The 16025-nt window shown below is 38.2% G+C and overlaps 1 protein-coding gene across 1 annotated transcript in view; it reads right to left on the bottom strand.

The window, feature by feature from the left end:
* SLC9A9 (solute carrier family 9 member A9) overlaps nt 1–16025 on the bottom strand; it is a 173895-nt gene that overhangs the window by 36246 nt on the left and 121624 nt on the right. Inside the window, exons 13-14 of the mRNA XM_041414482.1 lie at nt 6465–6513; nt 1284–1363 (exon numbers count right to left, since the gene is read on the bottom strand). Coding sequence (XP_041270416.1) covers nt 1284–1363; nt 6465–6513 — 129 coding nt within the window. The remainder of the gene's footprint in view (nt 1–1283; nt 1364–6464; nt 6514–16025) is intronic.

Raw genomic sequence — 16025 nt, 5'->3', positions numbered from 1 at the left:
ATTAACATTTAAACATATTTTCTCACTTCATATAACATTTACCTACTATTTCTATGTATTCTTGAAGAATTATCCAAGGGAAAAAGTTTAATGCTAAGTGCTTTTTGGCCTTTAAAACTGCTTGAGTAGATGAATTAAGGAAAAACCATTCATTTCCAACCAAAAATATGTTTTTCCATCAAAAGTCTCTTTGAGGCACAACTTCAGTTGAACTCTCCAAGGAAGCTGTATTCCCAAAGAATTCCTTTTTATCAGCTGAAATATTTCATTGTATTTTGCTGCAGCTGGTATCAGGACAAACACATATGTAGCCTGAACATTAATTTCTGCTCAACAGTGCAGGGTGACTGACCAATAGGAATGCTGTTGGATAATGGAGACAGTATTGGCAGGGCTTTACCTGCTCAGCTCCTGAGCCAGGATGCATGGAAATCAGCAGGTGGGCTTCTCTTGTATTCACTGTGTGTCTCTGCTAAAGGCTTGGGGGGGATTGTTGCTGTGGGATCTCACGGGCAGCTGTGCAAAGCCTGTGCAGAGTCAGTTTAAAATGACAATAAATCAGAATGGTAGTGTTTACAGTTTTTGCACAGGCATTAGTGTCAGACTGTATGTTCTGCCTTGGCTTAGGGAGGATGTTCTTTCATCACTTAAAATATTTTCTTGAAATGCAAAAGACATGGAAACCAGACTTCCTGGAGTAAAGCATCAGACACCCATATTTAGGGTCTGTACTACACATGCCTCAGTGGGAGTGTGAATAAAAGCACAAAGGAATCCAGGGGTTAGGAAGCATGAGTTTCAGGAAAGTTCTGGGAGCTTTTAATAATGGGTGCCTCTTTCTCTGTTTTATTAGAGGTGTGGGTAAACCAGTGTTGTCTTATTTTTTTGTTAGGTAGCTACTGCTTTCTGAGTATATGGTCAGGCAGCAGGCATCTGGCTGCTTCTGGCTCCAACCTCCTGGTTCCCCAAACACAGGATCTATACCATGTCTAATTAATGATTGGATTAGTTTTATCCAGGAATTTAAGAAGGTTAATTAATTTAAATGAATTGTTTATATGCTGCTGTAGCCCAGAGCTCCTTAACTTGTTCCCTCTTCCCATAGCCTCAGCATGGCTGGACCTTCTGCTGCCTTGGTCTTGCAAAATTTCTCCTTAGTAACACATTAAAATAGATTACATTTTTGTTTTGGTTTTTAAAAGTAAAATAGTTTTTGATTCTTAAATATTTTAAGGCAAATATTAGTGCAACTCTCATTCATGATTTATAACAGAAAAGGATACTTGTGGTCAAAGCCATACCATATTCTGAACAGCCACGCACTCTCAGCTTTGGTTGTGTTTTTATCCAAGTTAGGTGCACTCTGCAAAATAAAGGAATGAAGTGAGAAGCATTTTATAAAATAAATAAAACACGGAGCTCCGATATTAAGAATACGTGTCACACCAAATTACAATTAAATGCACTTTTTTCCCTTTAATTTAAAAAGCTTTATTGTTGCACAAATGTCATCCCTGTGAATCAGTTCAGGAGAAAATTGGCTCATACAGCACATTTCTCATTGCTGCACTCATTGTAAGAATGTAGCATTTACTCTTATGAATGATTCCAATTTTTTTAAAGCAGTTGAGAAGTGCTATGCTCTGAGATCAATAAAATGATATTTTGATTTAATTGCCGTTGTGGGACTACTTCAGTTTACTCCTACAAGATCAGAGGCTGTTTGTGTGTATCTAACAAAATGTCTTTCCCAAAGGGATTGAGATGTTCTCATAACTAGGAAAGTCCTTTCTATACTTCTTTCCAAGGGGAGGGGAACATGAGTTGAATTAACAAGGCTCAAAATACCCTTTTCACTCTGCAAGCTAATTCTGTAACCTTCTGCACAGGTTGAGAGGTGGACTATCCTTTTCCTCAGGGTCCTAATTTGGAATAATAAATTAGGAAGTTATCTGTACAAAGACAGCCAGTTTAGTCATACTCTAGGTATCACATCAGTACTAGTGGAAGAATTACTACCAGGATGAAATGATGAATGGGATGGCCAGTTCTCTAAGGATATTCAGCTGTTGTCTTGGTTTTGTTTTGTGGTAAGTTAGGTTAGTTTAAATGAGAATATTTTTCTTTATGCACTTTTAAATCAATGGATCTGTTAATTTTCATGTTTTAATCTATTAGAATACTTTATAATAGCTTAATATACATGTAAATTGGTGATGATAATGTCAATGGTCTGGCCCTCAAAAGTGTAAGGTCTAGTTCCCAGGCAACCTGTTCATGGGAGATTTGGAACAATAGGAACATTGACGTCATTTAGTTTTGAATAAGGTTAGACAGAATCCATGCTGCAGCTGTTATGATTTTGCTAATGTGGTTGCACTGAATGTGCAAATGCACCAAATAGGACAACTGTTATTCTTGGAGTCTGTTTCCTTGTTAACTGAATTGAGTATTTTAGTAACTGTTCCCAGTAACTGGGGAAGCTGTGGGGGGAGGGGGGAGAAGATGGTACTAATCCCTGACCAAGCAGCAGAACACTCTTCCAAGCTCTAAACATCTAAAAGTGCATTTTGGCAAGATAAAGATTGGGAAAAGGGTTCAAACATTTAAGCAGGAAGTGTGATTGTAGGCAAAATCTGTGTTAGGTCAGAACAACAAGAACACTGAATAAAGGAGAGGGAAAGACTTGAGCTCACAGGGGTAGAGATGAGGAAGAGAAGGACAGACATGGAAATAAACATATTGTGGAGTGGGCTACTCCTGTGTGGAGCAGAGGACAGCTTGTTAAAAGCACAGTGAGCTCTGTAAATGGCCTGTGTCCTTTGTTTGAATGGTAATGTTGTTGTTGGTTAATTCCTCTTTCCAAGCTCATTGTACCTCTAGCTTCCTCTTAAGGAAAAGGTTTCCTCGTTCAGGAAAATGATTTGTTGAAAGCAGTGGACAAAGGAATCTACACAAGGGTATAATCCCCCAGGGATTTTCTGGTCCTGACCTGGGCCTTCTTTTATTTCTAGTTTGACATGTTGCACCTTCCTCCTTTTGTCTGTGAAATCTGTGTTGTGTTATCAGCTTTTGCAGTAGTGGGAATCTGGGTGGTTATCTGGAGTGCAGCCCCTGCAGAAACAGTGCAAGGGAGAACAGGAGATGCTGGTGTGAATGTTTCAGGGCTCTCACAGGTCCTTGGATCCTATTTTGGATCTATGATTTTAAAGAGTAACTTTTCACTTTCTCTGCAGTTCAGAGAGGTAAAAGTATTTCTCTCTGGGAAGGGAAAATGCCAAAGTTTTTCACATCTCTTCTTCCATATGGGAATTGCCCATATGGAGATTGCTCTCATTAGTCCTTGCAATAAATTCACCAACCAGCTGGCAGATGAAACTGATGAGAACAGTGTAACTAAATTCCTTATTATACTTACAAAGACATAGGGACAGTTAAATAAAGTATGCAGATTAGCTTAACAGAAATGATATTGATAAGCATTTTGGATACTATTTATTTTTTTCCTGAGATCAATAGCATATCTTCAGCTTTTTTTCTGAAGTGCTTGTAGAAAATGTAGTTACCCTCTCTCAACTGAAGTTAACATAGCAGAATTTGAGATACATATGCCATGTGAATGAAATATGCTACTGACTGTCTTTTTTAATGGGAATTTAGTTAAATAGCTCACTGCCATAAAGCTTTTGCCTTTTTTAAATAGACCAACTTTGTAACTATGCTTAGTGATTGTGTCCTGGCATTTTCCTTTTCAGAGTTAGCTTTTGCTGTTTATACACTGCATGTACATGATATGCAGCCAAGTGGTTTGTTTTTACATACTATTTTCTATACAATAATATATATTATTTTAGTATTTTGTAATTTCTTTCAGAACTAAGTTATGACAGTCCATCGATAAGTAAATGGGTATAGATATGAGGATACTTCCTTTTGTTTGTGCTCATGCTGTGATAATGATTTAATGATAAATTTAAGGGTGGCAAGACAGAATTGAAACTGAGATATGCTTTTGATGGATCATGGTATGGTGAGGTGCAGATGTTAATTATACATGAAGAGGCTCTACACCTTTTCTAGGGAAGAAGCTCTGGTCTTACAAATTGAGCTGGAATTTGCTGCCAGCTGACTGCCAAAATTATTGGTTCAGGTAGTCGAAAATAGAGCATAATCAGAAGTTTAGAAATAACTGTGTACATAGATTTATTGAAGAAATCAAATCTCTTCACAGAAAATTGAATTTTTGGGAGGCAAAGGAAAGAAGGGAGAAAAAGATGAGGAGGTAAGGAAGGGAAAGGGTTTTGCAGTCATAGAACTGCTGTTGCATCTGACATAGTACCCCTGAGGTGGAAGGTCTTTAAGGCTTATTCTGCCCCTAAAAAAAACCTCTAGGTATAGTTACAGACATGGATTGAGATGCTCCCACAGCAAGGTACACATGTCCTGGTAGTTAGAGTGATTACAGAGGAGCTAAATTCAAATCTCAGTAGCAGACCTTGTAGCTTTCCCATTCTGGCTGAGTGCTCTGACTGAGCAGGGAGAAGCCTAGAGGTTTCTTTTCCATTAATTTTTGCTCTCTTTTAAACGTCTTGTTCTTGAAGATATTTCATTCTTATTTCTGGAACAATCTCCCCTGAAGCTTCAATTAACAGCACTGAGAGTGGGCACGTGGTTCAAAGTTCATCTGGGCAAAATCTTTCACTGGCAGTGGGGGAGGTACTGGCACCTGACCTGTTATTTGTGCAGGGATAGATGTGTAGGAAAATCAACTGCTTCCACTGTGAAAACACAGTAACTTAGGAAGCAACTAAGTAATGAAAGGTAAACTAAATAAAAATATTGTTTTGGAAATAAAGGGAAAGAAAACAGAAACACAGGGGAAGAAGAGGAATGAGAGAGAGAGATGAGAGGAGAGAGAAAATTAGAAGAAACAACCTGACTTGAGTAACTATGATAGGTACTGAGTTAAAACAGTGAGTGCTACAGAGAATGCAGCAAAAGTCTGAATTACTAAAACATTGAGATGTCAAATATAAAAAAAAAGTCAGACAAATGAAAATAAAATACCATGGGAGGAGGGAAGACTAATCAGAACAGCAAGACTATTTTCCAAGGTATAATATACTACTGTAAGAAATGCTAAACTGGACATGATAGGGCATGAAAAATGTTGTATTTATTTACACCTTCTGTGTTGTATTGCTCAGTTTTGTCAGAAGGGATAGGTGTTAATTCACAGAGCACGGCTGGGACACTGGATGTGTTACTGTTGTAAATAAACATTATTATTTTTGTTTTCAGTAAAAGAATGAGAAAATTAGATGCCTAGCAGCCTCTGAAGGAATCAGGTTTTTGCAAAACATGCATTCAGTCAACTTTATGCTGCATTCTGCATTCCCTGATCTTTGATAATTCATGAGTGCTGAAAAGCAGAAAATTTCTGCAATTCTGTATCTCTGTACTCCAGTCAAGAATAGACTATGGTTCTGCATCCTGCTCTTGTCCAGAAATTGGAGGCAGAGGCATTGGAGAATTCCTACCAAGAGGCTTAGGAAAGTGAATTTAGCATGAGTCTCCTCATATTCAGAATAAAACAGTGTCTTGCTATGGTGCAATGAAGGGATATGCTAAACCTTTATGAACAGTGATTGTGCTGTAAAACGAAAGATGTGGTCAGTGTAAGTAATACTGGTTTTCCTTCTTTTAAAAGAAACAATAGGATAATTAGGCACCTGAATTTTACTTGTTACAATGAAAATTGAGATTCACCTTATGTGCCTTCAGAAATGTGCCAATGTGTAAATGTTAGGAATATTCAGTTCATAAGATATATTAAAGTTTTGCCTAGTGGTATCTCTGATATATTTTGAAATGAATAAAGTATCTTATATCTTCCTCAGCTTATTTTCTACATTTATGTTACTGCTGGATGATTTAAATTTCAGTTCCAGTTGTGTTGTCTGGAAGGGTGCATGGGATGGTATCACCAGCATTAGGCACTTGTTGGCTTTTTGCTTTGGCATCTTGTCAGTTGAACTGTGGCTGTTCCTCAGTCCCCCTGCTGTTCCACCCACTGTGCTGAGCCACAGGTCATGGCTCTGTGCATTGACTCTACAGATTCCTCCTGCTGCTGCAGGCAGTGCTGCAGCTGAAACTGCACCATATATATATATATATATATATATATATATATATATATGACAAAAAAATGGAAAGGCACAGATGAACAGCTGCAGCTTGTTCAGGAGCCCCCTTTCACAATGTACTCAGGCTTCCATGTGAAAAATAACCGAAAAATATTTTCATACACCTGACCTACTAGAGTTGAGCATTACACATTCTCCTCTTTGATTCTGAGGGATTAAATGGTGTTCTGAGATGTCTCATTTCCACAGATGCAGTCATGATCTGCCAAACATCGAACACTTTTAAATTCAGCATGTATGTCCAAAAGCCTGACATACCTGGCTCGCAGCTCTAGCTTTCAGATCTTCATCTGGATCTATGCCAACTCTGTAAAAAAACCCAAAAAACCAAACCTGAGGACATATGGTAATGATCTGGTGTGTATTAGACAGCTTTGAGTGTAAAAATGTTTCTTGTGTCACTCATTTCTTACTAGGTGAGAAATGAGGAGAAGAGCTGGGAAAACGTTAGGATCACTTTTTAAATTAAGGAAGTTCTGAAGTTTTTAGAAAACTTAAGTTTCCATGTAACTGCCACTCCTAACACCTGAGACTAGATCTTTATCCTGGCTCTGATCCATTCTCTGGGGAGAGACAACCAAGCTGTTACCCTGTGCTAGGAAATGCTTAATTGCTGTCAGAAGAGCAGGGCTGAGGTACTGCAGTTGGAAGTGGAGGATGGGATTTCAGAACCTGTGTGTCTTGACTGTGCTGCATTATGGATCTCTTGAAGCACTTGGAAAAGGCTTTACTTGGCACACCAGGTACAGGGAAGCAACCCAGAAGGGAGAGGAGACTGCAGGGAGTGATGTACAAGATGATGATAACCTGGGTGGCCCTTTCCCATCCGATATGGATGGGAAAAAAATAAAATTGGCTGTTTAAAGGGGTGCGGTTTAAAGGAAGAATTGACATATTTTGATTAGGGCTGATACTCAGAGCTGAGGAGAAACGCAATTGAAAAATGTTTTAAGTCGAACAACAGAGGCTTGTGCTGATGAAAGACACAAGAAAGCATGGAAAGCAGTGAGGGATGATAAAAAATACACCTTACTATCTCCCAAATCTGAAGTCCACAGCTAAGGTGACCAACAACCCCCATATGCCTCGCAAGCTCCCATGTGGTAGCAGGTCCACTAAGGCAAACCAGAACTTACTGATGCAAAAATGTAGTCTTTCACTAGATATTAATTTATGGCCGGTATACTGGTTTTCTGATAATATTAATTTTTGAGTGTAGTTTTAATTTTTGAGTATAATTTTGCTTTTGGTAATAACACATCACATTATATTTTAAAATAATATTTAATATTAACAATTGCATACCGCAACATTCTTTCCTGTGAATGTTATGCATACGCTATTATTGAACTGGAGACAATGACAGGAACTATATGCAAAGCAGATGCTTTTTATATGTAAATACTGAATGGACAAAAAAAAAGATATTTCTTTCTATCATAGCTCTAGAACTTCAACAAACCTGAGTCCTTCAGGCATAAATATTTCTGTCTTTTTATTAAAAATAACCATCCTGGTGGTGACTCAACAAAGAATGAATAGCAGATTCTCTTTTCTTTTCTTTTCTTTTCTTTTCTTTTCTTTTCTTTTCTTTTCTTTTCTTTTCTTTTCTTTTCTTTTCTTTTCTTTTCTTTTCTTTTCTTTTCCTCTTGGCCCTTAAATTGCAAGGAAAAGCTTCTGATGACACTAACCCTATTCATTAGTTTGGAATAAAGCAAGTAAGGTATTTCCATTTCATTAAAATGGAAACATTTACATATGAAAAAGAAAAGAATCATTACCCAGAGGTTTAACCATCTATCTGACAGTGGGTTTATCATTGCCATGTGCAGAACAGAAGTCTCCAGGCCTTATCTGTGCTCGGCCCTGTAAAACAGAGCAGGGTGAGACAGCCCTGCCCTGCAGAGGCTGCAGGACAAAGACAGTGGCTGCACTGAAGGCGCAGCAGTGGCACAAATGCGAGTGCTGTGCTCCCAAACTCATAACCCAGGTCAGAATCAGAAAGCCAATCTGTTTCCTGAGCACAGGCACTGTTTATTAGACTGTGCTGATTCATTAGATGTGTGCATCAGCACCTGGCCAAGATAAACCCACAAGCAGCATGTCAGCTGGAGACTGCAGAGTTCTGGAAGTAAAAAAATCCAATATATTTACATGTGATAGGTGCAGCTGAAAGGCAGGCATGCAGCAAAGACTTCCCAACACTCTTTTTAATGAGCTTAACTTGAGCTCAAAAAAAGGTCACTTCTGGGACAGAAGTAATTTAGCCTTCATGCAGTTCTCACCTTACTGGAGCTGAGAAACCAGCACTTCTGGCTGACTGTGTATTGGAGTTGTGATGTGTTATTAAAGACTGAGCTAAGACAACAGAAAACATTTCACCCAGGACTCAAAGGACTGTAATAGCAAATGGAAAAAGGGGGAGGCCATGGGGATGGTAGGACCAGAGTTTCTGGCTGTGATATTGATTCAGTAGCGGGGATATAACTAATAGCTAATTCCACTGACAGCAGGAATTAACTGGTATTGTAAATCCAAATTTTTTTCCTGAGTTCTGCAGAATTTGTGGTGTGCTGAAGCTTCTCTGCATCTATAATTTCTCATCTTAATAGCTACAGAGACAGCTAGACATTTTGCTTTGTTTATTCTGCAGACAACAGATTATTATAATACAGCACAAATGAAGATTCTCACATGACATCCTAGCAGGAGTATTACATTTAAAGCTAGAAAAAAAAGCAACAATAAATAAGGATTTCAACCTTAGGTTTTTCATGTATGAAAAGAAGGCTTCTATCCCACATGAATTTACAGAGCCTGAGCTGACACTTTTTTTGGTCTGTTCTTTGCCCTCATTTAAAATACATGGTCAGATGTAATTGCTGTTTTTCTCATGGAATAGTATCTCACTAATGGGAGTTATTCTGGATACCACAATATTACCAAGTGATTTAAAGTCCTGTGGGAAAAGAACTGAATTATTCATTGCATTATATGGGAGATTTCTTTAATGCATTAAAATAGCAATATGTTTCTGTAATTTTATGAAGTATGAGCTATGTAAACTCAGTCCAGTCAGTTCTGAAATTGTGGCTAATTATTTAATATCCAACCGTAGGCTTTGTAGCCTAATATCATGCCCCTAGGATTGCAAATCGTGGTCTTCTAGAATTAGCTCTGATACACTTGACATGAAGTAGAATTTAATATTTCTAAATATTGCAAAAAACAAAATATACCAAATTATATGAGACAGTCAAGATGACTGAAATTAATCACAGATATGCACTTCGAGTTTACAACCTTGAATTCTTCAAAAGGCCTGCTAGATCTAATGCTATTGCCAGTAGAATTTGCAAGATTAAAATATGTATGAACTACTGTAACTGCCTCTATGAAATATCCTGATAATATTTGTACAAACATCTTTCCCCTTTTAACATTCTCAGGTTTCCATTCCTGTGAGATTTAATGGATGCTCAGAAAAAAATTTAGTTAGTATTTTTTCTCTTTTCTTGCTATCAACTTTTGTCTCTATTCTCCTGTTGTCTTTTACTTCCTGCAGCCTCTCCTGTCCTTCTGTCCCACTTTCCCTGGCTGCTCTCTGTTCCTTGTTTGTCTTCTAAATATTATATGCTTTAATTTCTGCCTATTTCTGCATCTTATTCCATACATTAAACATTAGGATGATTTCTCTTCCATGAAGACAAATTCAAAGACTTCTTAATCAGTTCTATACTGCAGTGAAGTTTACCTTATATGTTTAGATAGGCTTTTGTAATACCTCTGGTCCAAATGCCCTAGATAGGGAGGAAATCAAACCTCTGACAACTTCTCTGTATTCTCCTTTTCAGGATTTTTGGGTGGGGAATTGGGGTGTGGTAGGGCATGTGTCATGGTTTTTTGTTTTTAAATAAGTACTGGATCAAAACCTGGATTCAGAGAATGCTTCCAGTTGCTCTGCTCAAAACATGGAAGGGAAGATTTTGACTCCAGCCATCCTCTAGCAATTAGGCCCAAGAATTGCTGGGAACTGTGCATTAATCTGCACAAGTACCCCTTGCAGTGGATGGGATTTAAACCCCTGTGTGCTATCAAGTGCATCATTTTTTTAGCAAGAGTCAGAACGTGTTTGGTAATAAGAGAAGGAATTTGTCACTGAATACAAAGCAGTTGATAACATCTTTCCTTATGTGGTTTGAAAATGGATGGGAAGATAAATCCCAAATTGCCAGGGGAATCTGTAGTAAGAAATACACACCCAATCCCTAGGAATACTGAGTAGTAAATCACAATTCAGGCATTGCAAACTTTTAGTTCCCTCACATCACCACAAAATCAACAGTATAGGATAAAATCTCTGCTTTCCACAGTGAAGTCACACAAAACCCTGTACAGACTCATATCTTCATGAGGATCTAGGCACTCAGAGCAGAACTGTTGGTGTCTATACTTACAAGTGTGATTCTCAGCCCTCCCTCACTTTAAGTGCTGGGAAGTCTGCAAATAGAGACATTTCTCTAAAATCTGAATTCTAATTACAGAAATTGTCCTTCTGGGCCTACATAGTTTTTCTGTACTGGCACAGCAAGGCCTGGTTTGTGCAAGTTAGATCTTGCTTGCAGACCTAGACTAGACCTACCTAGACCAGACTAGACCTACCTAGTCTGGTTTGCAGCTCACATGGACTCACATGGCTTAGGTGTGCCCAGGCTGAGACAGCCAGGACTGCTTTTACTTGGAACCTTGTCCTGAGAGCATATAATTAATTCTATCTAGTAGAAGCCCCTAGAAAAATTGTTTATATCTATATTATTTAATGCAGCTAATGATTTAATGAACAAAAGATCAAACCTGGGAAAGAGAATTATGTCCTAATGCAAGTAGCAATCATCCCCTGATCTAAGTATATGATGGTAAACGTGTAACTGGTGGAACAGGACATCACTGATCTGTCACATAAGGGTCAGGATCAGCCAAGTGTCCTCTGTATCCTTTCCTACACCAGTGTGGAAACAAAGCCAGTACAAGAGGTGTGAAAAGTCTGGCATCTCTGTCCATTTCTGGCCTCGTATTATGAAATGGGGATAACAACACCTCATTTAGCTTGTAAGTACACATCCTTTATTATGTTTGTACAAAATCTAGCACAGCTGTGTTTTTGTTTAGAGCTCCAAGAGTGCTGCTGTAAGTTAATTAATAACAAGATTGGCTTCTTTACTTGTCAAAGGTTTCACTGAAAGAACTCACTTTGTCAGTGCAATGGCCTCAGCCTTCCACTGCCTGTCTCACTGTACCTAAAGCAGTCCTGAAGCCTCAGCTTATATCTCAAAAGCTACACATCCCAGGAAGGGTTTTTTGAGTAAGTGATTTAGAACCCAATTTTCCAAGATGGCCATTAAACAGCATTTGCAACAGGAGTCTTGAATATTTTTGCATGAATAAATCTCAAGCTTGTAGCTATCCATCATCAGCATATTGCATTCAGTACAGAATTATTAACTGTAAAGAATAGAAACATGAGCAAAATAAAAAAAAATGTTGCTTCATGATCTCTAATAAATCATTGTAATTGAAATTAAAAAACCTTCAGGATAAATAATGATTTCTTAGGACATTATTCTTGTCCATGTGGCAGTAAGTGTGATGTGTATTCCTAACAAACTGATACCTAAAATCTGCTTTTGCTTCTAGGTTGCTCTATTGCTGCTACATGTTGCCTTTTCTGTGGATTGATGCTGTCAAAAACATCTGGTTTTTATAGGACACTATTTCATTGACAAACCCATGAGGAAATGTGGCATGAGTATAGATCTTCAAAGTTCAGCTCAAGCTGATTTGGTTAATAAATGACAACACTTCAGTTTAAGTTTAAGGCAAGAGTAATCACTAGCATCTCACAGCAGAAAGAACAAATCAGTTTCATTACATGCTGAGAAGGTTAAAAGAAATTAGCAGGTAAATGATGCTTCCTAAATGGTTATGAGAGCTGTTTGTCATTTAGCTAATGCTTTCTATATGCAACATATTGAAATAGAATGAAAAGTATAATTTTAAATTTGTTGAATCATATAAGAGGTAAAAGTGATATAGTTTGACTTTTGAACTTGGAATTTCATAAATTTCAAAACTGGTAAGATAATTTAAAAAAAATGCTAAACATTCGTTCTGTGGTCAAAGTCTATGCACCATTTTTGGTGGGCAAATGGAGAACTACTTGGTTGCAGAATTGATAGTTAAATTAATACACTTGTATGAATGGTGTCCAAATAAAAGTGGGGTGAAATGCATGAAGATAATGGGTAAAAGCAAATGGAAGATAGGGCTGAAAAAGAACTGCAGTGCTTTATAGGACATCCACAAGTAATAGTTTCTAGATGTGACCTTAATCAAAAAGATTTTGAAATTGAGTCATGTCACTGCATAAAATTTTACCACTTTCTTACAGACGTGCAGCTCTGTGAAGAAAATGCTAAAGTTTAAAAACAGATGATGGCTTCCATTTACATTATGAACTTATTTGCAGAGCAGCCAGAGTTATGAACTGGATCTGTAGATAGCTGGTATCTGATCCTCCATTCTGATAATCCTATTTTATCTTAATATTGGGGCAGGGGCACTAAAATGGTATGGACACTCTGGAGTCACAAAGTGCATCTGCATGGCAGAATGCAATATGAGATGTTTTGCAGTCATGGGAGCAGGGCACTCCAGTGCAGCATCCTCAGCAGCAGTAATTTACACCCCTACAGTGTTTTTGGCACACATGGTAGATTATCAATGTTATTGTGCTGTGTGAATATCCCTGTAGAGGAATCAGGTGTCTTGCTTGAAAATATGAACCTAAGTTGAGTCAAATTAACATAATTTAACTTCTGTAGAATTTTTAGAAATCATCATTTGTAGTAATATCAATGCACATGAATAAATTGGAAAAAAATCAGCATGAAAGTTGGCAGCAACCAAGATAACATAAACTTCTGGTGACAATGTCAGAACTGGAATGAGTTTTCAGGTTTAAGGAAGGATTATTATAATAGATTCTATGACAGAATAAAAGGTGTTATTGTTTGTTATGACGCTCAGGCTTGTTACATCAAAGATCATCAAATCTAGATGGATGGGAAGTGCAAGTAGTACATTTATGTCCACAGACATAATAATTACACAGATTACACTGAATTCCCTGTCCAATTGGAAAAATAGCAGCTATTGACTGTGCCAGACCCACTCTACCCCAGTACCATGCAACTCACAGCACAAGGCTGCAGGTCAGCTCAGCACTTCTTCATCTTCAGGCAGTGACTGCAGGGGGTTCCTGTTTCAAGTGTGATGCTGAAAAATGCAGGGCTTCACAAGTTTTACATCCTTGTGTCCATATGTACATGTGTCTTTAGGGACCCAAACTCACAGTTGCTTCCTGCCTCTGATACAAAGTGAATGTGTGGGAAATTTGATTTCTGTGCTTTCTCTAGAACAGTTTGATTTCACAAGAATTGTACAATTAAATATATTCAGTATGTGGTTCAAAGACAACTAGTGAAACCCATAGACCCTTGCAGCAATGTTAAATATCCTCTGGGACATCTGCTGATCCAACAGTATTTTACTTCTTTTACTTCCCCCTGCCTTCCCCCCCGCCCTTCCCCATCTTTTGATTTTGGTTTTCCTATTAACATATGCTTATATCATATGTTGTTCCTGTACCTTTCATTGCACTGTGGTAGCTATCACCTTCTACTTTGGTATGTATAGCTCACTTTGCTGAGTAACAACTCACTTGCATGTCTTATTTTTCTACTTCAACCTTAAGGAGAAGAAAAATCTGTCAAAAATTATATTTTTAGTAATCCATGTTTAGATTAATAAACTTTCTGTTCTAAAAGTATGTGGAAAACAGCACCATTTCCCCCTCTTTTTTTATATCCTTACTTGGAAAACACATCTCAGATGCAATTGTTTTTCTAGGAACCTGGCAATGTTCAGATCCCTCTGGGAGTTTGGCAAATTCTTGTTCTGTTCTCCCCTCCTCAGTAAGGACTGGTCTGTGTGTCATGTGCTTGTGTGTGAGCCCTTCCACTCTCCCTGTACCAAAAGAGCAGGGTTTGTTCTAATCTGCTCTTATCCTAAGATGCCCCCACTGGTTTTTGAGCAGGCTCTGGGTTGCAGTGTGTGAGGGGAGGTTTCCCCAGGGCTGGGCACAGCTCTCCCAGCTCCCAGTCAAGCGATGTCCCCAGTGTCATTGACTTCCCAGGGAGGACAGTTACACCAGCACTCTGTCTTTCTTAAGACAGTTTCTCTGATACGTTTGCCAGCTTCTCAGCATTTCTGAGTTATACTGGGATGTGGTGGTCATTTTAACTTTCCACTTATGATTGTGCTGGCATCACTCATCAGCCTGGGTTTCATTAGCATTACCTGAGGCTGGCACTCACTGCCGTTGCTGTCATTTACTCACTGAAAGAAAGAGGTAATTTTATGCACCTCATTTATGTAAAACCTGAGATCTGTAGAACAAGGTAAGCACTTTACTGCCTGCTTTTCAAGCATTTAGATTCTGTCTATAATCTCCCTCTTGTTTTGAAGTGCAGGAAGGGCAGGAATTCCAGAACAGGGTTATGAGGAGTCAGCCACAGTCAGTTAATGGGCACTGCCCCTCACAGCAACACTGCCCTTACTGAGCAGGGAGGTGATTGCTTGTAGGCAATCAGACATAGATTTATGGGCAAAGGATGGGAAAGCTTGAAAGGACTGTAATCCTCCTGAATTTTTATTTTTAATCATAGCTACAGAAAAAAAGCCAACTTCCAAACCCTCAGTAAATCTAAAATTCAGGGTAACTGGTACCAGAAGTCTTCTAAAATGAAACTCTCGTGCCAACAGTAGATTATTTGATAACAAAATGTTATAAAATTATTAAAAATTTGCTTTGTTTAGATTGGAAAAAAAATCTGTTCAGACAGTTGAGATGGAGACACCTCTGGAGAAAAATGTGGTTACAAGGGCCACATCACTCAGGAAAACTGTGCTCCAATCAAAGAAACTGAAAAATAATAACACATGAAAAATAATGTGACTTGAATAACTTATAAAACTTCAGGAGAAGTTCAGATATGAGGAGTGTGCATGATAGTAGCTGAGATATACAGGGCAATTATCACTTTCCCAGCAAGGTGACATTTTGCAATTTAGTTTTCACCTGAGTTTTATATCTCAGATGAGAAATGGGACTCAGAGAATCCCTAGATATCATATTGTAGTGTTGATGCAGTATTGACTTTGAAGGAAGGATGGGATTGGATCCCTTTTTTGGCAGTAATCATGTTATTTCTTTTGAGTGCCAACCCAGTTAATCCTGACAAAGGTGAGCTTTTGAGATACTGAATCACAGCACAGTGTGGGAAGGTTGTCACGAGGTGACTGTGATGCCTCCCATCCAAAATCTTTATTGTTTTGAGGGAATAAGAAGAAGGGGACCAGAGCCATTTTGATTTCCATTACTTAAGTCAAAGATGTTGTATTTTCAATAACACCAAACTACATGTCTTAAGGAGCTATTGGTGATGGCAGGTGCTTTTTTTGCTTTAACTTAGGATGCTGCAAATGGAGATATTTAGACACACACATGCATCTGTGCATCATCTTTTCAATAAGAGGCAGTAAAGAAAACACAGTATTGATCAGCCTCCTTGTGCTTTAAGAATTTCATTATTATTACCATGCTTCTCCCCATGCTGTGAGGAAGTCTACAGATGAAATGCTCTGCACACGATATTGGAAATGTATCAATAAAAATATCCCTAGCACATTATTAAAAAT

Source organism: Onychostruthus taczanowskii, unplaced genomic scaffold (assembly GCF_017590055.1).
Source record: "Onychostruthus taczanowskii isolate IOZ18803 unplaced genomic scaffold, ASM1759005v1 scaffold45, whole genome shotgun sequence".
NCBI lineage: Eukaryota > Metazoa > Chordata > Aves > Passeriformes > Passeridae > Onychostruthus > Onychostruthus taczanowskii.
Note: the sequence above shows the minus strand (reverse complement) of the source record. Positions and strands in the feature narration are given on the sequence as shown.